We start from the raw sequence: 24344 nt of genomic DNA on the forward strand, positions 1-24344 counted from the left end.
AGCCCCGTCCTACAGGGCTTCCCAGGCCCTGTAGACGCCCCAGGGTAGACCAGACACAGAACAGAGCAGGAAAGAGCTTAGCTGAAGCTGGCCCCACCCCTGGTGCCAGGCTGGGTGGCCGGAGGGGCACAGCAAGCCTGGTTTTCATGTCCTCTTGCGAGGCCCTGGCAGGGAGCCGTGGAGGGGCCACCTGAGCTACAGGCAGACCAGCGACAGGCCACAGCCGGCAGGCCCTGACGTTCCAGGTCCCCTGGAAGGGTACAGTGTGACCCTCTCCCACCCACACAGGTGGTCTGCGCACTGGGGTCTCAGCCAGAGGGTGCACAGTAGACAGAGGAAGGGAGGGCTGGACATTGGGGGTCTCCCTCTGCCTCTGCCTCCCCCCGGGTCAGATACGGCGAAGCCGGCTTTCTTGGAGGGAGAGGCTGGGAAGAGTTGCGGGGGGAGGTGGCAACCCAGGGCCAACGGGGTCCAGGCCTGGATGACAAGCTGGCCCTGGGCCACTGCAGAGGGCCCTGCTCCTGCCTGACCTGATTGTTGAGGTTCCAGGCCTGGGGTTTTCAAAATTTTTAGTTTTTCCAAAGAAACCAGAAATCTGGAATTGTATGTGAAGTTTGATTTTCAAATGTTTGTAATTTATTTCAAAAAAAATTAAAAACCTGTAAGCTGGCCTGAAAAAGCTGAACCATAGATTACATTCGGGCTCCAGGCTACCGGTTTGAGACCTGTGCCAAGGAAAAGCCTTGACTGTGGACTCGGCCGCCGGACTCGTGTCTCCCTCCGCCCCGACAGTGTGGCCTGCAGGCCTATCCCAGGAGCCGCTTGAGCATTGATTCTCTTCATCTTCAAAGTGGGGTAAGGGTCCCGGACGTGTAAGCAGCAGGGGGCTCGGCTCCTCTTTCAGGGAGAAGGCCGTATGGGCCAGAACCATCCTCGTGAATGTCCCTCCTTTCCTGGCTTGGAAACGCAGCCGTGTTTTCCGATGACGATGGCAAGGAAAGGGAAGTCGGCGGAGTCTGAGGTTCTGCCCACTGTGCCTTGTCTCGTTGCTCCTGGAAGGGAGCAGGTACGGTGGCCTGGGCAGCCTCATCGGACCTTTGTATTCAACCCCAAAGGCCTGCGTGACCCTCTCCCCACCCAAGGAAGCCTCTCAGACAGGGGATGGTCTGGATCCGGCTGAGTGAGAGTCTGGGGAGGGGGTGGCGCCTCTGATGGCGCCGATAACCTTGTCGCACGCCACTGAGGCTGCGCTCGGTTTTCGTGTGGGCGTTTTCCCCTGGTCCGGCCCCAGTCCCGGGAGCCCGGGGTGTGTGGTAGCAGAGCATCCAGGCCTTGGATTCCACAGCCTGGGTTTGAGTGCCATTCTGCGGCTAGTTGCCTGTGCATTTCCACGCCTCTGTATTTCCAACCGTAGGAAGGAGGAGACAGCACTGAGCCCAGAGGCTGTTAGGATTAAGTGTGGTCAGGTGGGTGAGGCGCCTGGTGCAGAGCAGGCGCAAGAAGGAGGGGGTTGGACCCAGAGCAGGATAAGCGTGTGCACATGTGATTAATGAAAACATAAGGAAGGAGGGAGGGGGACCATTCATTCTAAACCGTGCATAGTGAGAGAATTATCATTGCTCTTGGGCTACCTCGTGATTTCCACCACAGTGCCCCAAAGGCTGGCTTTTCTATTAAATTGTGTGTTTTTTCTTTTCTTCTTGCTTAATAAGAAGTCATGTACTGAGGGCTTGGTGCCTGAGTGGGGGGGTCCTGTGGTCCCCTCCGCCAGGGCTCCTACCGCCTCACTAACAAGCAAAGAACACTGGGAGGGGCATCTGGGACCCTCAGGAAACCTGGGCATGTCCTACTGGGGGCACATGGGGGTGTCTGCCAGGGCAAAGAGGGCAGGGGAGGAGCGCGGCTGAGCCTTCTCAGTGTTTTAAATTGGGGCAGAAACGAACTATAACAGTGGCAACCAATCACAACTTTTTTCATTGTATTTTTTCCATTACCACTTATCCCCCCATGCCCTTTCCACCGCCACCCACACCTTCCCCCCCACAATCACCACACTGTTGTCCCTGTCCCTGAGTCCTTCCTCTTTGTCGTTTTCTTTTTTCTCCATCTCTCCACCTGACTGCCCCAGTGTCAGCCCGCTCTCTGTGAGTCTGTCTCTATGTTGCTCGTGAGTTCAGTTCGTTCATTAGATTCCACGTATAAGTGAAATCATATGGTAACTTCTTAAAAAATTGGGACACAGATGTTCAGGTTGCAGCATAGTCTATTTATAGAAACACACGTCAAAGGAACGAGCAAGACTACTTCGCCAACAGGCAGAAAGTTAACCCGAGACCTTCCGAGGCTGTGTAACAGCGACAGTCTCTTCCTCCAGGTGCACATGGCCCTTCCATGTCTGACTCGAACGCTGGTAGAGGTCCCTCATTCCGTCCCCAGAGGCAGGGAAAAACCATGCCATGGGGCGGCCGGGGGACCGCAGACCACCCCAGGGAGCTTCCTGAGAGCTTCCCAGAGCGAGGGGGCCAGAGGTTTTGGGCTCTGCCTCAATTGTATCAGATTAATGAGACCTACTCCTCTTCTCCCTGCCGGCTCGTGCCGGCCCCTTTGTGTTTCCATTCATCTCGATAGACTAATGCTTCATGAAAAGTATCAAAGGACCGGCTCGAGCGAGCAGCGCTGGGAAGGTGGGTGGCAAGCAGAGAGCTCTAGCGTTCGCGTGTCCCCTGATGTGGCTGTTCAGATTTGGCACCGAAAGGATGTCAAGGCGCCCGTGTCTGTGTCTGAGGAACGAAAGGCCCTGGGGGCCAGCGCTGAGGGCTGCTCCTGCCTCCCTCCCTGTCCAAGAATGTAGTTGTTGTACTGTTTTTGTTAGGGACGTTCTGCTTGAATTCGGGAGCGGGAGAGGACAGAAAAAGAGAACCAAGTTCAGGCCTTGCCCTTGAGAACTTAGAGTCTTGATGGAGAACATAGGGAAAATGTAAGAAAGGGAAAAACATACACAGAACCGAAGAACGAAGTAAATGGATGGTGGGCGGTGGGACCTGGGTTTCTCGGTGCTGCAGCGGGAGGTCAAGGGCAAACAAGAGAAGGTTGGAACCCACTGCCCCAGAGTCAGAAGCATTGCTCTGGGCTCAGGTTTGCCTTCATCTAAGTAGGTCCAGGTGGCTACACGTGAGGTGTGCGTGTGTTCCTAAGGATACACAGGTTATGTGTACACACACACACACACACACACACAGCCTTGCTCTGTCAGCTGATGGGGCCTACCAACAACCACACTCAAGAATAAGCAAGTGCACCTGCAGCCCAGACATTGGTTTCTAATGTTACTCTCCAGCGGGAGGAACCAGGGCTGATTCTAGCACTGGAGAAGGGGCTGTGCCGGGTGGGCCGAGCCTCTTGCAGTTCCTGGAAGTAAGGAAGTGCTTGAAAAACACCAGCTCACAAGGTGGGCCTGCGGGAGGGTCCCGGGAGCCGTAGGAGGAGCTCCCAGCGGCCAGAGCTGCACAGCGTGAACAACAAAACAAACTAGTACCAGATTACAACCTGCAACCCGTACTGATAGCAATGCTGTGTAAGAACGAGAAAAACATCAGGCAAATCAGAGTTGGGGGTCGTTTTACAAAACACCTGACCAGTACTTCTCGAAACTGTCGTGGCCGTCAGAAAGAGCCAAAGTCGGAGAGACTGTCACAGCCAAGAGGGGGGCCTCAGGACGATTAAATGTCAGGTGGGGTTCGGGACGGGATCCTGGAGCAGAAAAGGGTGTTAGGTAAAAATGAAAGCAATCTGAACAGCATACGGGCTTTGGCTGATGATGGCGTTGCTGCATCAGCTCGTTAGTTGTGATGTGTGAGCCGATCTAAGGTGTTCATGTTGGGGCAACCGACTGTGGGGTGCAGGAGAACTCAGTGCTATCTGGGTAATAGTTCTCCAAATGTAAAACTGTCCTAACGTAAAAAGTTACTGTTTAGAAATGAGACGTGCCATGAGGAGAATGGGGAGAAAGCCTGGCCATCGGAGCAGGAGTCAGCACGACATGGGTCCGAGGAGGACCCAGAACAGACCCTTGGAGACCAAGCCAGCTCAGGCTGCTCCATCTTCCCGGCTGTGATGGTCCTACACCTCATTTCTCACACACCGATGATGTTCTCTTGTCTCCTCCAGCTCTGAGCTGCCCCTGCTGTGTGCCTGCTCCCGGGACACCTGCCAGCCCCAAGGTCACTGCCTCTGGACTCCGAGGATCTCAGGAATGTTGGGATTCAGAGAAGCAAGCTCTGCCTGGACACTCGTCCATCCCCATCCCAGCCATGATTGTCTCTGCATGGCGTGGGAGCTTCCTGAGGGTGCCAACTGTCATGAAGTGAGTGACCCTGGGCTTGTAACCACAGGGCAGGATCACTGGATCACAGGTCACCACGAGAAAGAAACGCCCTTTCAGTTCTGCACCGGCCTCTCCCATGAAATCGAGGAAAATGTCTCAGGCTGAAGCGAGGACATCTGAATGCCTCCCCACCCTCGACTGTCCCCACCTATGACCTAGAACGGACAGGCCCTAAGCTCAGACTTGGCAACCAATGTATCCAGAAAGAGTAACAGCATTGCTTTAATTTAGAATTACCTTCAATGTGCAGCAAGTGATGGTGTTATAACAGCAACATAAAGCAACACATTCCTTTAAATGCATTTTAAAACAATTTCAGACTTAGAGAAAAGTTGCAAGACTAATACAAAGGATTCCTGGGCACCGTTCACCAAGATCCCCCTGGTGTTAGCATTTTACTGCTTTCTATTCTCTCTCCCTCCCTCCCTCCCTCTCTCTCCTGCTCCCTTCCTCTGTCTCAGTCTCCCCCTCCTACCCATCCCCCCACAGGGTTTCTTTCCTGAGCCATTTATCAATAGGTCGTCCCCGTCCACCTGAAACTAACACAGAATACTATCGAATGTAAACTGTCATTGAAAATTTTTTAAAAACCATGTCCCTTTACTACTGAATACTTTCATACTTCAGTAGGCATTGCCTAAAAGCAACTGATTCTCTCACGTAGCTACAGAACACCTACCAAAACCAGGGAGTGAACACCACACTGTTGGCTAACCTGCGGCCTCATTCCCGTTTCACCGTCTGTCCCACACTGTCCTGCCCAGCGAGGGCAGGACATCCCGGGTCACACCTCGCCGTGTCTCTTTAGTTCCTTTCGTCGGAAATTGTTCTTGTGTCTTTGCAGTTTATGACATTAGCATTTTCGAAAAGTACCCACACTGTGGGTATTTTGTAACATGGCTAAAGATTCCTTTTACAATAAATTTCAGTTTTGAAAAACGTGAATTCATTGAAAGAAAACCTATTAAGCAGGCAAGAGAACAAAAGGTCCACAGAAAACAAAACCAAAAACTGGGGTTTGGGAAATGTTGGTTTCAATCCATTTTATTCTGCCCCTGAGGGGCCGTCACCCCTCCCTGCAGGGGGCTCCCCATAGCTGGAAATGCGGGGTGACCTGGCTACCTCCAGCCCTGCACTATCCCCCCCGGGTGGGTGGTCCTGACCTTAGAGCCCACAAGGACCTTCTCACAGGAAGAGGTGTTCTTGCCGGCAGCGAGTGCCTGCGAGCCGGGTGGCTCTGCACGGTGGTACCACACCTCTGTGTCTCGGGCTGTTGCCCTGTGCCTGGAACTCAGGCTCACTCTCTGTTGCCTGCAGGGCGCACCCACCTCCTTTTCAGGTTCCCAAGAAAGTGACAGCAATGAGAGCCAGAGCGGGAAATGGAGCAAACATCGGAGGTCAGGGCTCTGCCAGGAAGGGGCTACCGGTTTGGAGGGGGGGGTGCCCTCATGGTCAGGTGACAGGGACTCACTGTGTCCTTGCTCGCAGAAGAGTTGGGGTCACTGACCCCAGTTATTTTAGCCTCTCATCCTCAGAGGACAGCCTCCAGCGGCCGGGCAGGGCATCTGAGCCAGGCCCAGGGGAGGTAAGGCCGCACCCAGAGTGGAGGGAAGCAGGAGCTCCGATCTGGGGAATAATGGTGTCTCCCGGAGGGGCCCTGGGGGACCCGGGGCGGATGTGTCTGTGAGTGTGTAGATGTGGACTGTTTTCTCACAGTGGACGGGGAAGCAGGTGTGACCCCAGCTCAGCGGTGGCAGGGAAGGCCGGAGACCCACAGGCAGCAGGGTGCTGTGAACAAGGTCACTCGGAAGGGGAAGGACTCTTGGGCAGAGCCCATGGCACTGCAGCGACTTCCTCTCCTTCTGCACTTGGGTGGCCAGGGCTGTGGGCCTAGGTGAGGAGAGACTGGAACGGGCACCTGTTGCGGCCCGGATGGCGCTGGGTCCTCTTGGGGAAAGCTGTCCTTCCCCAAGAAAGAAGGTCTCTCCATCCTTCCCTGGCCTCCACCCCTCTGGCTCTCCCGCCCTCTGCCTTTCCGGTTTCCTTCCTCTCCTCCTTCCTGCCTGCTGGGTGGAGCCCTGCTGGGCGTCTGGGTCCCAGGGTCCTGGCTGGAGGTCCTTGAACTAGTTCTGAGACTCCTCTGGGCTTCACTGTACTCACCCCTAAGACCACAGAGATTAGGATACCTTACTGCCCTGAGGGTTTGGGGTTTGAGGACCAGGTGAGCCACACACATAAGGGATCCAGACAGTGTCCAGAGAAGGGGACCCGCCTCGTGGGGCCCGCCGTGTCTCCCAGTGGTGGGTCTGCTCAGACACAAGTGGCCTCTGCTTCTTTTTCTCTCTGTCTCACCACTCTCTCTCTCTCTCTCCCCTCTCCCTTTGTCTTTCTCTTCTTTGTCTTCCTCTGTTGCTATTTTGGTCCTTCCTCGATGATGCTGGTGAGGGGTGAGCCTCCTTTCATGTCAGGATGCCAGAACCCCGTCAAACTGGTAAACAGCTGAAGGATGTGGGGAGAGATGAACTTTCCACTGAGGCGACTTTGAACTCATCCTTCCTTGACGGGTCTCCCCTGCTCCTCCTCTTTTTGGAGCCTCCATGCCCTCGTCGAGAAGCCGGGACCCGGGCCTGGGGCCACGACGAAGAGGGGCCCACGCTGAGTGGCCCCACGGCGCTCCAGCCACCTCTGCCCGGCTCCAGAGCCATCGGGAGGGGCTTGGAGAGGGACGGAAGTGGAAAGCACAGACGGGGCTGTAGGGAGGGATGGGGAGCTGAGTGGTGGCTTGGCAGATGTGCCTCAGAGGTGAGGTTTCCAGTGGAAAAGGTTGGGTACCAGCAGGCAATGCCCAGCCGGGCGCATGGAGCTTTTACCCTGACTCCTGGGACCGGCCTCCCGGCCACATCCGTGCAGCCCGGAGAGCAGACTTGAGCTGAGGACCCTGGTGGGACAGTTCTGCCGAGTCCATCCTCGTCCTTCTGGCTCTCCCAGGTGTCAGGAGGAGGTGGCAAACGGCGGGGCTGAGGCAGGAATGATGTTCCCACTGGGTGATCAGATCAGTGAACACGGAAAGGACCCCTTCCTGTTCCCCCTCCCCTGAGTCAGGGGGCTGAGGGGAGAGCAGCCAGGGCCCAGCCCTCCACGTCAAGCTGACAGCCCTGGGGAAAATGGAATATTCCGGAGCCTCAGCTCCCTCGACCCTAGCAGGGGGAGAGTAGGAACATCTCACGGGGCTGTTGTGAGCACTGATGAGTCAGGAGCTGCACAGGACCCAGGAAGGGCCTGTCACTGTTGGACTGTGTGACTCGGACAAATCACTGAACCTCTTTGGGCCTCCGTTTTCTCACCTGGGAGAGAGTGGGTTGGAGAATCGCCTGTCCTCAGTCTCAGTCTCTTCTCCTGGGCTGGACCACCTGGGACCTCGTGAGCCCCTGGGCTTCCTGCACCGCCTTTGCGCACGCCATTCCATCAGCCTGCACCGCCCTTCCCTCTCGGTCCACGGCTAACTCCTGCTCGTCCTTCGTGACCCCACTCAAGCAGCGCCTCCCCAGGAAGTCTCCCCGGACTTCCCTCTGCAGCAGGGTCAGGGGCTCCCCTGGGCCCCCCACGTTCGCAGCCATAAAACTGCCCCAGTGTCTCCATTCTTGGGCCCAGCCCCTCCCGTGTGGATGTTTCTAAAACTGGGCTTCATTCAGCTGTCACCTCCATTTAACGTCATGGTGTTTCCCCTCACAGAGCCTTGAGGCTTTTTATAGCGCCTGGCCGCTGGCCAGCACGCCTGCTTTGCCCGTGAGCCCCCTGGGCTGGATGGGCTGAGTCCCCTGGAGGCACCAACATGGGGGCCTCCCTGTGAGCCGCCCCGGTCACCCAACCCAGGAAGCCGGCTCTGTAGGTTCTGGACGCCAACCGGTAGACTGTCTCCTGCCTCCAGGCCGCCCAGGGGCCGGGAAGGGGAGGGAGACACGTCTGAGTGGCCTGGGTTCTCTTGGACTGGTGTGGGGAGGGGACAAGGACAGGAGAGGGGGCTTTGGTGAGCAGTGAGGGAGAACTTGGGGGAAAAGAAGGTGTCACCATCTACCTGGGGGATCAGGGCAGGGTGACCAGGCTATCAACTCTCTGAGTGACCTTGGACAAGTCCTTTCCCCTGCTGGGCCGCAGTCTCTTTACTGGTCAAATGAGAGCAGGACGAGATGCTCCTACCTCCTCCAGCACGGACGGCTGACTGTCTTCTCTACTTTCCTCCCATTTCTCCTTTTAAGGAGATCGCGCGCCTCTATTCATTAATCTGCCGAGGGAGGAGACATGCACTGCAGAGACTCTACCCCTGGCCATCACCTACGCGGTGCCTACCACTGCGGTGCACACTTTACAGACAGACTTCTCAGCAAAGGCTCAGAGATGTTGAGCGACTTGCCCGAGACCACACAGCCAGGACAGGGTGGAGTCTGAATTTGAACCCAGGCTGTCTGACAAAAAAGGCTTTCACAAATTGCTCTGGAAGTCTGTCCCCGCCCACCCCACCCCTGGCTCCTCCCCTAGGAATCCCCCTTGGCCTGGGGAAGGGGGCCCATCACAGCAACAACCACATCCTGTGACGGTTGCCCTGGGGAGTGCCAGCCTTCTCTCCACCTGTGGGACAGGTGAGCAGAAAACGGGCCCTGCTCAGCCCTGCTCAGCCCTGCAGAGCAGGGTCCCACAGCCCAGCCTCCCCTACCTACCCCCTGCTCTGGGCGGGCTCAGCGGAAACCTGAGCCCCAGCCCTCACCCCAAAGGCAGAGCTGGGCTCAAATCCCAGTGTCTGAGCTGGTGGAGAATTCCTTTCATGCGTCCTTTCCCGGATGCCTTCATATCCACCAGCCTCATCTCCAGCTCTTCCTCAGCCTGGGATCAGCCTCTCGGCCAGGCAGCTCTGAGTGCAGAACCCCCTCGAGTTACCCTGCCTCAGAAGCTTTGGAGGCCCAGGTTCAAACCCACCCAGCACGGCAACTTTAGCCCCACTGTGCCAGGCCCATAAGGGGCAGATAGATCAGGGAGTACAGTGGCTGCCAAACCTACGGGCGGCTGCCTCAGTGTCCACCTCCTCCAGGGCAAGTCCTAGACCCTCTTGTCCCTGTCCCCCCAGCATTTTCCACGGTGCGGGGCCGCAATGGGTTTTCCAGTTTGCCTCAGTGGACAGAGCTGCCCCCACCCGACCCACACACAGCCTGGGGTTGTACAGGGTTCAAGGATTGGTCACTCCGTGGCCAGGTTTCATTCAGCAATTAGTTTAATCTCAGGATGCTCAGAACAGGACAGCAAGCAGCTGGCCCCAAACCCCACTCCCCCACGTGCCCCTCCCCTCCCCGGCCTCTCTGGGGAGGCTGATGGGTCATGTGGCTCTGGGCTTATCTTGCCTATTCACAGGCTTCTCCCGGAGTCTCCCACGAAGCCATGCAATCAGACAGGGACTAGGGGCTTGGCGAGCCTCTGGACCCCTCCCGCAGACATCTCTGAGCCTCCGCCCCTCTAGGGACTTGGACCCAGTTCAGGGTCTGTGCTGGGATCATCTTCTTAAACTGTTGGAAGCTCAGAATAAGCATTCGGCATCCAGGGACAGTCACTGCAGAACCAGGTGGTAACCCTGGTGGGCTCCAAGGGCCTCCAGAGGCAGGGCCGGCCTCAGGCCCTAGTCCCTTGGCAGTGGGGGATGGCGGACAGTTGTCCTGCTCACTGTCAGCTGGCTGTGCCCAGGAAGGCTAGGTTCCCTGCTCAGATGGAAGCCTAGATCTGCTGGTGTGCTGGCCCCAACTGCAGAGGCTACCTGTCGGGGCAGCAGCAGCCCAGCAGCCCCTGCTCGCGGCGCCTCCTGGGCAGCACTGGGACTGGCCGTTTCTGCTCCTCTCATTAATTCTGGGCCCGGAGCTGTCTGAGACCCAGGGCACCAAAGCACCAGACACCCGCGGGTCAGAAGGGGCTTCAGCAATCATCCGGTTCAACCCCTTTGTGCCGCTAGCTGAGAGGCGGCCCAGACTGCTTGTCCATCCCTGAGACGGAGCTCGCCACCTTTCAGACACGGCGCCTCCACCTTGGGGCTGCTGTTTGGCGCTGGCAGAGGGCGGTGCCAGCAGGTTCAGCCTGATGGATGGAGACTGAGAGGTGCAGGGTGTGGAGCTTCCTTTCATCTCTCCAGGGGAGGCCTCTCAGCACCCTGGGGCACAGTCCGGGAGGGTGGGGCGGGGCAGGGGAGTAGGTAGAGCCTGCGTCCAGTGGAAGGGAGCCACCTGGAGCTTCGCTGGGCCCTGCCTAACCTGCTCCGATGTCATCGTAGTCATCATCATCAGTAGAATCAGGCTGGGGACAGGAGGATCCTGTGTGGCCAAGAGGCTCAGGTCAGGGGGACGCTTAGGGGCAGAGGGAGACCCAATCATTCCCCAGCTGCCCCAGGACAGAGCTCAGTGGGTCTGAGTCCACGCCCCCTCCCCATGATCCTGTGGGGCGACACGTGACAAGAATCCATCTTATCATCTTGATCACTGCCATGTCCCTCACTAGAAGGCGGCCTTTTCTTTGTTCAGGGAGCTTGTCCCCATGCCGGCACAGTGCCTGATGGACGGCTGATGCTGGGAGCCCCTGCCACCACCATTCCCCCCAAGGGGCCATCTGGCTGCTTCTGCTTGAATGCTTCCACGAACGGGGGGTTCACTTCCTCTCAAAGCACTCTCTTTGAATCTCTGTCCAATTTACCTCCCTTTTCCCTATTCCTCATATTCCTGTTTGTTGGGTTTCTTTTTTAATCCCTTTACCTCTTTTTTTCTCCTTGGGCTGATTGGCCCAGTGGCTCCAGATACCCCCCGCTCATCCTTTCCCCAGCCCCTCTGTCTCCCCCCTCCCAAGATTCCCTCCCCTGCCACTGGCACCTGGACACCCAAACTGCTCCGCTGGAACGGGCTGGGGCGGCAGCCGGCAGTTCTGGTACCACTCCCCGGACGAGGTGCTGGAGCTGTCACCAGCCGAGGGCCCTGGGGGAGGCAGACACAGTCACCCTCTGCCTGGAGACAGTCGGTGCACAAACTGCCAGAGCTGGGAGGCCCTCACGACCCCATGGGGTCAAGCCTGTAGCTTGATGAATGAGGAAATGAAGGCCCAGAGAGGGGAAGAGACATGTCCAAGGTCACACAGCAAGTGGCTGCGGAGCTGGGACTAGAATCTTGAACTCAGCCTGGTTCAGGGCTCTTAGCTTCACGATTTCTCCAGCCAGGTTGGCTACAGGGCACGCACAGAGTTCCCCTGGCTCAGCTTACCTGAAAAAGTCCCGTGGGAGCCAGCCAGCTCCAAGCTTGGGGGCTGCTCCCGGAGGGGGCTCTTCTCTGAAGAGAAGCCCTGAGGGTTCCAGGGCGGTAGCCTGCTGCTGGGGCTATTACAGTAGCCCTCCCCCGATGACGTGCTGGAGCCGCTGTCACTCCTCACGTGCTGCTGAGGGCGCAGGGAGGGGGGATCTGCAATGCAGGGTCCAGGGTTGGCAGGTGGGAACTGGGAGGCACACGCCTCTTCAAGTCCCAGGCGAGCAAAGCAGAAGGCTTTAGATTAGATTTAGCAGAGGACAGAGCGCCACCCGAACTGTTAACATCAGCAAGGACCTGTCCAGGGGAGCTGCCCGCGCTGCCCACGGTGCGCTCAGCGGCTACCTGGAGGCAGGGCCAGCATCGCCGGCTCCGGGCCCAGCCCCAGTCCCACTGACCTTCCTCCAAGGCGGGCATCCGGAACCTGTTCTTCTGGACCTCCTCGTCTGTAACTCGGTGTCGCTGGGAATCTACAAGCAGACATGGTGGTGAGGAGGCGTGAAGGCTCCATTGCCTTGTCCCAGGAGCCTGGAGGAGGGCGCCCCTGAGGCTGATTGGGCGGGAGGACGACCCCAGGGGCCCAGAGAGGCTTAGCCTTCCCCACCAGATCTCGGGTTTATGTCCTAGTCCAGGAAGACCCCAAACCTCCGTCTGAAACCAGCACGGGCACAGGCTGCTTTTGGCCAGAAACTTCCCTGCACCCTCTGTCCCCAGCTGCCCCTCCCTCCACGTAAGGAAATATCAGGTCCTGGGGTCTCTCCTTGTGTGACGTTGCCCCTTCGAGGAGCCAGCCCCCAGCGTAAGCTGGAGGGTCGGGAATCTTTCTGTCACAGCTTCTGGGGCACCTTCGTTTCAGAACCAAGGAGACACAGACTCATAAGATCTTCCAGGCTCCAGTGTCCGGGATCCTGGAGTCGGCTCTTTCGAAACAGGAACCACTGACTCCTAGTGTCAGAGTCTCAGGATTTGGGACTCTCAGTCTTACACCTTCCACGCCTGGGCTCAGGATCTCAGGTCCTGAGGACACCTCATCCCGGGGGGCCCCAAACGCCAGTGCAGGGACCCGAAGTGGAGCCATTTGCGTCCCTGCCCCAGAGGCTCTGGTCTAGCAGGTGCGGCAGAGATGGCTGGCTGTCCCACATCTCTCTCCTGCAGTAGGGGACCCTCGGGCCTTTATCTGGACACACAGTGGCCCAGGACAGAGGCTTCATCTCCCTGCCTCTCTTGCAGCTGGTGGGTCTAAGCTCCAGCTGGTGAGCCCTGAGTGGGAGCCACGTGGGCATCTCTGGCCTTAAGGGTAGGGCCTGCCCCACCTTCCCTTCCCGCTTCCTGCTGGCTGGGACGTGGACACAGTGGTGAGCCATTCTGAACCATGTGGACAAGGACAACATCTTTGGGACGGCAGAGTGGCGAGAGAGAAGGGCCTTGGGCCCTGTCCAATGTCTCAGGCCACTGTCACTTGGGGGTCTCTGTCACACGCTGCCTAACTGTCGTTCTAACTTTTGTAGTAGGTGTGGGGTGGGTCTCAGGAGTTTGTGACAAGCTCCCAAGGGACTCCACAACAGGCATGGATTCTCTGCTCTCGTTCAAACTCCCGGCTTTGCGTGGGCCCTGCCACCCCAGCAGGCAGAGAGGACAGCTGACGGAGCCAGGCAGGAGGCAGAGCTGGGCTCCCAGTGGAGGCTGCGGGGAGGGGCACAGAATGGGGGCACAGAACGAGCATGGGAGTGTACGGGAAGCCATCTGGACTGTGTCTGTCCCCCGGACTCCCTCGTATCTTACACAGACACAGCCGCCTTCGGGTGAGTGTTGAAAACGGGTCTCCAGACCCTGCGTGGCTAGAGACAAAGGCGCGAGGGAAGAAGGTCTGGAGTGGGCGTGCCTGCAGACACGGAGGTGCCCGGTCGAAAACTGCCCTTAAAACTTCAGTGCGGGGCCCTTTATAGTTAACACAGGGGGCAGCAAGGGTACTCGCACCCTCATTGTGCGGGGGGTCGTCAGGTGGGATCTACTGAGGGTCCCCAGGCAGCCGGGCCCTCTCCCTGGCTCAGGCAACAGGGCCTCCAGGCGCCCGGGCCCAGACACTCACTGTAGAAGGTGGTCAGGGCCACGGGAGGCTGGGCGCTGAAGTCATAGTGCTCGTAGTCAGAGTCCGAGCTGGAGTCCGGGTCTGCGGGGGTCGGGGCCTGGGCCTGGACGGGCAGCTTGGGAACTGGGGAGAGAACGGAGCGCGGGGAGTGGCCAAGTGGTGGGCAGAGGGTGCAGGGAGAGGCCACAGGGGGCGTGGATGGCGAGCGGGCGGCCCACCTGTCCGAGACTCCCAGCCTGGGTCTTCCCAGCGCTTCCCGCCCATTTCGAACAGGAAACCAAGCAACATTCCTTCTGTGACAAACACTTAGCAGTCACTTACACGCCAGGCGCTGTTCTAACATATACAAACATCATCTCGTTTAATTCTCATAACCACTCTGGGAGGGAGGGACGGTAGCGTCCCCACTTTATAGCTGAGGAAACTGGGGCACAGGGCTCTCCCTTGCCCAGAGAGGCAGGCAGGGTGGCTCTCGGCCTCCAGGACATCCTGTGCAGCAGGGGCTGCTCGGTGCCTGGCCTGGTTCTGGGCTCTGTTATTCACATTCTCCCCTCAGGTAGGTGGATACTGCAGAGAATGGTGATAATGTTTGGCCGAGTTTCGCACTGGTTTTCAAGGACAGGAGATTTAACATACTCACAATGCAACGTGATTACATTCCAACTCCCTTAGGAGAGTTTCTAAGGGAGGTATAAATCCCTATGTCATGAAACATGGGTGCGTGATCTATTTTTTTTTTTTTTCATTCAGAAAGCATGAAATAAAACTGCGTTCCAGGAAAATCTTGACAGGGCTCTGCAGGGAGGCTGATTGGGCAAGCCATGGAAAGAGGCATTGGTACTGCAACCGACTAGCCAATCGGCAGAGTGGAGATTTCCAATGACAGCCCAGTCCCAAATGCCCCGGGCGGTGCCTGTCAGAATTTGAAAGCCTAGGGTCCCAGAATGACGGCACTGAAAGCTCATCTGCTCATCAGATTGAGACTTGATGTGCTCAAGGTCCCACAGTCACTAGTGGGCTGGCCCGGGTCTCATCCCTGGCGAGGGCACTGCTTTGACCTAAACAGTGCGGACCCTCCAGAAAGGACACCCTTCCTGTCATCTCCAGCCCTCCCCTCCCCCAGGATGGCTGACATCCTACCTTCTTCTTTGGGGATGGTGATGGGGACATCTTGATAGCTATTGACCCCTGCTGGGGTGATGGTAGGTAGGTGTTGGTGGTTCACCACAGCAGGGAGGGCTGAGGGAGGGGAGGCAGAGATTCTATAAGTTATTTTTTGGCCCCTTCCGGTCTGCCTGGTTCTGTTCTCATCGAGACACCTCCCTCCTCACCCACCCTCCAAATACACACACGTACACACAGCCTGACCCTCCCGTGGGACCCACACTGGTCCACTTCTCCGGGGTATGCTGGGAAAGTCCTCCCCTTCAGGAGGTGCTCCCGGGTCCAGGGTTGGGGGGCCGAGTCACTGCTACTCCTGATGGGGTCCCCCAAGCTCACATCCCCCTCAGAGGGTTGCGCCTCAGGCCGGCTTCTGCCCATCCCAGGGCCTTCCCTACGGCTCCCAGAATCCTGCACTTACCATATTTCCCCTTAACTTTCAAGAGGATGATGGCGATGATGATGAGTGAACCAAGAAAGAGAATTCCCAGAATAATAGAGGCAATAAAAAGGATCAGCTCCCGAGACTTCCAGTCCTCCATTTTCACTGTCACAGAAGGTTCTAGAAGCAAGAACCCCAAATCAGGGAGGAAGAATGGACACAGACTTCTCCGTGTCCTTTTTCTCCCCTCTCCATCCTGTCTGCAGCTGAGCTGCTTTTTCTTTGGACCTAGCCTCCTCTTCCCTTCAAAATTTTTTTCTCATCTGCTCTTAGGTGCCTTGTACATAGTGGGTGCTCAAGAAATACATCCTGAATGAATAAGCGACTGAGTGAAGCTTTCTCCTGGCCCTCAGCCCACAGGGATCTCTCTTTGCTCAACCATGACTGAGTACCTACTGCATGGTGATGGCATCACGGGCCATCACGGTCTCTGTCTAGTAGGGACATCAGTAACTCGGCTCAACCCTGTGCAACGCTGTGATGGAGCTGTGGGCGGGGACCCAGGGACATGAGGCTCTGCCAGGGCCACTTGATTCTCTATGGAGAAGACAAAGGTGACCTTTCCAGAGAAGCCACCCCTGGTAGTGAACACCCCAGGCCTGGACTGAATAATCACGAGAATAACTGATGCTCAGGCAGTGCCTGCTGTGTACTAATCCCTGTTCTAAGTGCTTTATGAATATGTATTCTTTGGAGACTTACAGCAACACTAGGAGAGGTGCTATAGTTTTCAATCCCATTTTATAGCCAAGGCAACTGAGGCTCAGAGAGGTTAAGAACTGCCTAATATCACACAGCTAGCGAGAGGCACAGCTGGGATTTGAGCCCTCAGAGTCTGCCCTGAAGCCAGCCACGCTACACACAGCTGGCAGATGCACCAAGCGTGGGTCTGGGATTCAGAACCCTGGATGCGAATTCCAGCCAACACTGGCTAGCTGTTGCTTCACCTCTGAGCTGGACCTCCTTCCCCTGTGTAAGGGTCATGATGAGACCTCCCCAGGAGGCTGCTGGGAAGATTCGAGGGTTGGGAAGTAATGACCCAGAGCGCTGGGCCAGTGCCTGGGACATTATAAACACACTGGCTGTCACCCTCAATGTCCTCACCCTGTCACTCCAACTCAGCTCTCCAGCTCTATCCTCCTGCCCTACAGGAGCTCACAGGAGAGTGGGAAGTAGACTCCTATCCATGGGACACTAGGATTCAGGGAGCGGTGGAGCTGACACGGGAGGAGGGTGGGGAGGGCAGAGGGCCGCAAGGCACCAAGAAAGCCTCGGGGAGGCAAGTCCAGCGTCTGGAGGCGGGCGACGGAGGGCACACCGCCTGGCCCCACCCAGGCAGACACACACACTCACACACAAATGCACGTGTGCATCTGGGCCTCTGAGACACTGAGAACCCAGCGACACTCACCGACGGTGACAGGCTGCGTACTCGTGGGAACTTCAGGTGTGGACAGATTGAGCAACTTCTGGGAACCTGTCAGGAAGCACACTTCATTCAGCTGGACACACAGCACCTACTATGTGCCCGTCCTCATGCCAGGAACTGAACATGACAGACAGGTGACCTGGAGCTGGGGGCACGGTCCCAGGGGGGCCCCTGGCTGAGGAAACCTGTCTTTCCCACCCCCCACAACAAGGAGGAACAGTGTGGATTAAACGCAGTGAAGGCCCTTGGCTTAGAATGTAGGGCTAATAAAAGAATAATCTCTTCCTTCCATAGAATCTGCTCCAGACCACACTTCCCTTTCCCACTCGGTGGGGTTTGCTCTCCAGGTGGGCCTCAGGAGGTGGGAAGCCGGCACCCTCGGTATTACCATAAGCACGTGACAGGTAAGGGATGGCCAATCCCAAGGTCCTGTGGAGCTGCTCTCTGATTTCCCAGCTATCCTCGGAGTGGCTATATCAGCATCCACGTGGTCCCGAAACGGAGGCCTTCTGGCTGGTGAATGGCGGCCCTGGACCCGGTAGCCGGGCATCGGAACTCCCCAGACACAGCTAACACCACGTTTGCTCAGGACTAACGCTCTCTCGCCTTTTCATACCTTAACACCTCTGAAATTGTCGCACCTAATGACACGCCAAGAGTTTATTTTGGCAGCATTTTTGTCCACTAATAAAATACCAGTGGAGTGGTGTATCGGTGCTGCCTCAGACTTGTTAAGGTACGATAGAACCCAGTCCGCAGAGGGGATGCGGGGCTCTGCCAAAGTAAGACTCACCGAGGGCTCAGCATAGTCTGCTACGTGACAGGGAGTCCAGACACTGCCACTGATACTATTATTAGTGTCTCCTAATGTATTCTTACTGTGGTCACCAGCCCTGGGACCACAAGTTGGTTGTATCCCCTGAGCCAAGCCCAGTCCACAGAGACCACTGATTAGCATATTATAATGCCATAGTAAGTATTTGATTCTGAGGCCAAATCAAGGATTTGTGGAAAATACACCCTGACCAATTAGCAACCTCTGCCTGGGCATGCTAGGGACACTGGCCCCTCTAATGCCAGCCTTTGTCATTTTTGACCTGGTCTACGCTGTGTTCCTTGGGCTGCAAGTTCTTAGGCTGCGGATTCAGGTGGAATTCCTGGTCTGCATCTGAGGGGAGGGTGTGGGGGGGGAGGGAGGGTACCTGAGCAGAGGACCCTGGCTGCCCTTGACTGCACGCAGACGTTGGAGTTGTTGAATCTCCAGGAACAGTCGGAGAGGGTGCTCTCTTTTCCTGTGCAGGAGTAGTACATCCTGCCCGACAGGGAGTGGGGCAGCCCCTGGGGTCGTTCGGCCACCGTCCCGCAGCCCAAGGCACGGCAGAGCACGTGGGCCTCAGATGAGTACCACTCACTGTCACACACTGTGCTCCAGACCCCACGGAAGTGTACCTCCACCTGCCCCTCACAGCGGTCAATGCCTCCAGTCAGGCGCCAGGACTGGTGCTCTGCAGGGGACGGGGGTGGGCGGCATCAGGCCAGGATCTTTGGGCCCAAATTCCCACCAGCCCGCGCCCATGAATGCAAACACCCCGCAGCCCATAGGTCTCCAGATCTGTGTGCTCTCTCCCCGGGATTCACCTCCCCTGTCTACTTGGGCTTCAGTGCCCTACACCCCTGCTACCCAACGTGTGGTGCATGGACCAGCAGCGGCAGCATCGCCTGGAATCTGGTTAGAGATGCAGAATCTCGAGTCCTGCCCCCGACCTACTGAATCAGAATCTACACTTCACAAGACCCCCGCCCGACTCCTATGCCTATTACAGAGAAGCGCTGGCTGGACCAGACGGCCTCATCTGGGCTGCCCACAGCCTGCTCGGGGCCTCCCTGCCTCCCTGCCTCCAGTGCCTCTCCCTGCTCTGAATGAGGTGACCAACCCTCGCTCAGGAAGAACTGACCCTAATGCCACCTCTTCCAGAAGGTGGGCGGGTTTATCCCTCCAGCTCCGGATTGCCTGCAGCCTAAATAACGCCTGGCTTCCTTTCTCAGGACTTTTACCACTTGCTCCCCAGGGGTATGTTTGTCTGGGTCTCATCTTCCCTCCTGGATGGTGACCACGCAAGGACAGGGACCGTGTGTCCTGCGCTAACTCCGGGCCCGGTGCCCAGGAGGCTTGCAGCAAGTGCTGGTGGAGGATGGGGTTCAGAAACGGCGCCCACTGACCTGAGCACACCACGCCAGCGTCCTCCTTGTGGCCGCAATAGCCATCTCCAGGCAGCCCTGGGCAGTCCCACAGGTAGATCTCGGCCCCCGAGCAGTTCACCTGGTCCCGGTGGATGGCTCCTTGGCCAGGGGCAAAGTGCAAGCCCGGCAGGGCCTGGATGGCCCAGCCGCAGCTCAGTTGCTTGCACACCACGTCGGCATCCTTCAGGTCCCACGAGTCGTCGCACAGAGAGCCCCACTGGCCGTGCTCCAGCATCTCCACGCGGCCAGCGCAGGGGCTGCCACCCTCCACCAACCGCAGTGCTCGATTCTCTGGGGGTGGGAGGGCAAGGGGTTTGTGGATGGGGGTGGGAAGAGGGCCAGGAAGGGAGGCGGTGGTAGGGACTGGGCTGGATAGTTGTGGATGGGGCTGTGGACCCAGCAAGAGGGCCTGTAACCCTGTGGGCAGGACAGGGGAACCCTGCAGGGCTGGGACTTGCTGAGCAGAGGCAGGAGGACTGGTTAGGGTTCCTGGGGAGCCGGTGCAAAGGGCTCATAACCTGGTGCAAATTCGTGGGTGGGGCCAGACACTTGCAGGCGGGGCCTGAAAAGCGAGGCCTTGGAGCTGGGGAGCTGCAGTGCCAAGGGGCCCTGGGAACTTGTCATATTTATGTACACTGTGGGTAAGGGTGGAGCTAAAGGAGACAGAAGTCCAGGGCAGGACGAAGGAAGGCACCAGCAAGTAAAGCCTACGACCCTGTTAGAATTGGGGACCTAAGGGGTCGGGCTGGGGACTAAGTGGGCCAGTTGGGAGATCTAGCAGGGGGAAAGGTCCGCAGGCCAGATCTGAGGAAACACCCAGAGCTGGAAATGATACAAAGTGGCAGTTGCTCCAGTGTGGGGACCTGTTGTGTTTGCGTGGTGGGTGGGGGGTGAGGTCCCGGGGAGGAGGCTAGAGCCCAGTGCCCAGGGCTGGGGACCAGAGTGAGAGGCATTGGCTGAAGGCCGGCGGGAAATAGGTGCTCTCTCCCCCTTCCCCGGCAGGGGCTCAGCTGGCAGGCACGGGGCAGGCCGCTGTACCTTTACAGGTGACCTGGGCTGGCCTCCCGCTGATGCACTCCTCCTCCACCACCTGGCAGGACTGCCAGTCAGCACTTCTGCACCGGACTGCAGGTACCAGGGCCTGAGTGGTGTTTGGGGGCCCGCTGGCGTTCCCCGTGGCCCAGTCCGGTGGCAGTTCCGACGACGGCAGAGCTGGCGAAACCGGTTCCCGTTCTGCCCCTCCACAGCCCAGCACGTGGCACACGGCCTCCTCGGCGACAAAGTCCCAGAACTTCCAGCACAAGGGCTCCCAGGTCTGTCCTAGCTGAACCTCCACGGTCCCGCTGCAGCGGCTGCTCCCATTCACCAGGCGGACCCTGGGCCACTCCCCTGGAAATACCAGACACCAGCTGGGGCCGGGGCGGATTCAGACTCTGCCCACCCAGGAACAGGTGGGGGCAGGTGACTGCCAGAGGCCCCACCACGGGCCTACTAAGTGACTTTGTACAATTTCCTACCTCACCCTGGGCCTTAGCCCTCCAGTCTGCAAAATGGGGCTGGGAGAGTTCATCCACAAGCCCCCCCTTTGAAGCCTGACCCTGTGGCTCTCACTGGAGTCAGGAAGAGGGGCTGAGGGTGACGCTGAAGGTTAGGATGAATTAGGCCTGGGGCAACGGAGAACCAGGGGTCCGGTCCCTGCAAACCCTCCTCACTTGCCCCTGTCTGAAGAGCACCCTTGTGTGCAGGAAGGGCGGAGTTCTGGGCTCAGGGCCCCCCAGGTATTGCAGGCACCACGCACGCAGGCCTCTCCTCTGCTCCCAGGGCACTAGCTCCGAGGGAGCGCCACAGTGACCCCAGAACACTGGGGGACAGACAGACGTGGGGTTGGCGACGGGTTGCAAGCGTGTATGATGGCTCTCCCCTGCCCCAGAGCCCTTCCTTGGGGGGCCCACCTGCATATGTTTGCCCAGGGCTGCACCCCCAGTGTCGGTGTGCAGCTTTGCACGGAGTAGATCCTTTATAAATACCTGTCCAGTTAATCTAAGACCCGCCTGGTGGAACCCCCCAACCTTCACCGAAGATCCTTTAGCTTGTTCTCAGCAAATCCCTTTAAAATGCTCACTGCACACCCTGTCTCGTATATGTGACTTTTTATCACTGGCCTCTCAAAGATGGTAGCTCCAAGGGAATCTAATGTGGACCTGCAGATACTGGTTTAAGAAGCAGAGGTGCCGTCTGAAGTTAGAGAGCCTCCCTGGTACCCTAAAAGTCCATTTCCCCTTTCAGTCACCCCAGAACACCACCTGCTTGGTCTCAGAAAACTGACCATGAATCCCAGCAAGAGAATTTCCTCACCTGGCTCCGTGGGCCGGCTCTCTGCCCTGCTGGTATTGCGCTGGCCGGACGGGGCTGGAGATGGGTGACCTGAAATCAACAAGCAGCAGCCCCGGTGAGCGAGTGGACTCAGACATGCAGGGCACAGCGGTGCCTTGAAGGGCGGGGCACACTCTCTGGAACCTGCCACAGCTGTACTGGGCCTTTGGAAAAGGACGTGGCCCCGGACCTTGGTCCCTTTGCCTCCTCCCTTCGGGAGAGGGAGGTTCTCAGGCATCGGACCCCCAGCGTTCTCCACTTCCTGTGTGAGTCATGCACACGTCCTGGGGAATCGCAGCAGAGCAGAGAGGGAGGACCAGGCTTCGAGGCCAGACCCACTCGCTGGCTGAGTGACCGGCATGGCCCAGTCGCTTTCTGTGCCAGGGTCCCAGCTCGTTGGCAAGGCACTTAGGAAAATATTGAGGGCTTAAAGGAGTTAATATCTAAAATATCTGACGTACAAAGGAATCTTGAAAATGGAGTTGTTTTTAGTAAAACCACTTTTGTTTAGAAAATTCAAGAGATTCACACCAGACTTTCAGGTAACTGGCACCTCCTGAGTTGTGATCCATTGGACTGCAAAGGGGGCTTTCAGACCCTAAGAAATTAACATTTGTGGAGGACCGATTATGTCAGGTGTTTGCATACGTGATGTCCACTTGGCCTTGGGAGGACAACCTGCTTGGTCTAAATCAGCATCTTCTTGGGCCCTTTGGCTTCCGTTCGGCTCAGCCAGTGGAGAGCCCCAGCAGGGACAGGAGGGAGGTCCCGGTGTTTATTTCCCCGGCTCCCTCCCAGGAAGATCCTTTGGGTAAGCTAGGTCCTTCTATTGGTCCTTTCAAGGTAGCCAGTCACCTATCCTTGACTCTCGCCTCCCCTGTCTCACTGGCCACTCCCTGGTCTTGTGTCCTTGGACCAGGGTGGTAACAGCTCAGCTGCCCTGAGTTCCTTTTACTGCATCATCCTTTGTAAAGGGGCTTTTGTGAATAAGCCCCCTTCAAACTTCCATTTTGAGCGTGCCATCTGTTTTCTGTTAGGACCCTGAGTCATACCTGGCCCAAGGCCACCAGCTAGCAAGTGTCAGAGCCAGCCTTTGAACTGTCCCCAAGGAAGGGGCTCCATGCTGGGCGGGGGCGGTCCAGTTTGCACAAGCACAAAGGGAGAGCTGTAGCAGGGACTACTGTGCACACAAAGGAAGGCCTCCCCATTTCCGGGTCTCTTGTGCTTACGCCGGAGCCATGGAAGCCTAGGCAGGTGGACGCGTGTCCACTGCGGGGACAGGGTAGGTAGGAGGCAACGAGCCTCCTCTGGCTCTTTCTTCCCTGTCACGGCCGTATTTGAGGTCCTGGGCTCCTGCTGCCGCTACAAGATGAAGGGGGATGTTGACCCAACTGGGATTCTGTGTGAGTCAGAAGTGAACCTTCACTGTGTCGAGTCGTGAAGATTGGGGGTGTATTTGTTACCACAACCTGGCCTGGCCTGGCCTGACTGATACAGGGGCTGCAGACACAGGCACGGCTGCTACACGTTCTCAGCCTCACTAAGAAGATTCCAGGGACTCACACGCTCAGACGAGCGTGCACGTGCGCACGCACACACCCCTCCTCGGGACAGAGCTCTCGCACAAGCACCTGTCTGGGCCACTCCGTCCCTCAGACAGAAAGTAATCAGGCCTTTCATTGCTTGTCCTCACCAACTCCCGGCGTGGCTGCCCAGCCTGGCCCCGAAGGAGAAATCACTCAGAGTTCAGAGCACGAACTCCATGACTAATGAAATATTCAGAACAAGGATTCAGATGCCCTCAAGTTAGGATTTTGGAATCCCAGTTCCCATGGCAACTGTCCCGGTGCTCCAGTGTGGTTTTCAGTATTTCCACATATTTCCATGTGTGCTGGGGCGGTGGGGGGATTGAGACGCTGGCTGCAGTGCACATGTGTGTGTGATTGTGGTGTGTGTGTGTGAGTGTATGATTGTGATCGTGTGTACCACCGTGTGTGGCTACATCTATGTGTGGAACCATGTGCTTGTGTGTGACCGTGTATGTCGTGGAGGGCTCAAGTTCAGTTCTGTATCACGTCTTTGGGTCTGGGAAGCTGCTTTGTCATGCATAACGGCACACAGGTCTTCTACTGGACCAGAGAACCCTGGAGGGCAGGGCCCAAGGCCGAGTCAGCCCTGCGCCCCCGGGGTGCTCAGTACAGTGTTTGTTGATTGACTGACTGACTAAGAATGAGAAGGAGCTGCCAGCTCCAAGGACAACTGTCACCAAAATAGTTAAACAATACTTTAGATAAATTAACCAATTTAATTTTCACAGCAAGCTCACATAGTGGGGAAACAGAGGCACGAAGCGGTTTAATAATTTGCCCAGGATGACACTCCTAGAAAATGTCAGAGCTGGGGTTTGAGCCCAGGCAGGCCGGTTCCAAAGCCCGCACTCTTAACCGCTCTGCTCCCCTGAGTTGAAGCCCAACATCCTGCTTTCTGCTTCAGTGACAGTGTCAAGGGTGTGGGGCAGAGAGTGCTGACAACCAGGTGGTCTTCCTAACTCCCTCCGGCTTCACAGGGCTTGGCCAGCGACAGCCCAGCCCCCAGTGGTGCTACAAGTCAGCAGCAAGCCACAGGGACTCGTCTCCAAAGGCCTACTGTAGCTGCCCGAGGCAAGGCCGCGCACCATCGGCAGAGGAAGGTGGTGACAAAGGCTCCCAGAGTCCCTGCCCCAGAGGGCTTCAGCCACTCGGTCAGAGCAGTGCAGCCTCTTTGTCTTTTGTCACCAGGTCACACGACCCAGGATGTTCAGCGGAAGGACATCTTCCCTGCAAGCCCAGATTGAATTCTCTCCTCTTCACCGCCACACCCAAGGGGGAGTGAAGAACAATTCATAATCTCCCCTGAAAGGAAGACCAAAG

General features: G+C 57.4%; 1 protein-coding gene across 3 annotated transcripts in view; it reads right to left on the reverse strand.

Annotated features, from left to right (window-relative positions):
* Positions 1–9699: 9699 nt before the first annotated feature.
* The window catches only part of CD6 (CD6 molecule), a 34103-nt gene continuing 19458 nt past the window's right edge, over positions 9700–24344 (reverse strand). Inside the window, exons 2-13 of one of the 3 annotated variants that reach the window (XM_037137786.2) lie at positions 21418–21486; positions 20101–20451; positions 19042–19353; positions 18024–18326; positions 16804–16869; positions 15372–15512; positions 14930–15028; positions 13790–13912; positions 12099–12170; positions 11662–11856; positions 11278–11379; positions 9700–10728 (exon numbers count right to left, since the gene is read on the reverse strand). In XM_037137786.2, coding sequence (XP_036993681.2) covers positions 10664–10728; positions 11278–11379; positions 11662–11856; positions 12099–12170; positions 13790–13912; positions 14930–15028; positions 15372–15512; positions 16804–16869; positions 18024–18326; positions 19042–19353; positions 20101–20451; positions 21418–21486 — 1898 coding nt within the window. In that variant the 3' untranslated portion in view covers positions 9700–10663. The remainder of the gene's footprint in view (positions 10729–11277; positions 11380–11661; positions 11857–12098; positions 12171–13789; positions 13913–14929; positions 15029–15371; positions 15513–16803; positions 16870–18023; positions 18327–19041; positions 19354–20100; positions 20452–21417; positions 21487–24344) is intronic. The other 2 variants (XM_053659256.1, XM_053659255.1) reach the window with 2 other exon arrangements.

Source organism: Artibeus jamaicensis, unplaced genomic scaffold (assembly GCF_021234435.1).
Source record: "Artibeus jamaicensis isolate MK-2021 breed Jamaican fruit bat unplaced genomic scaffold, CSHL_Jam_final scaffold_614, whole genome shotgun sequence".
Taxonomy (NCBI): domain Eukaryota; kingdom Metazoa; phylum Chordata; class Mammalia; order Chiroptera; family Phyllostomidae; genus Artibeus; species Artibeus jamaicensis.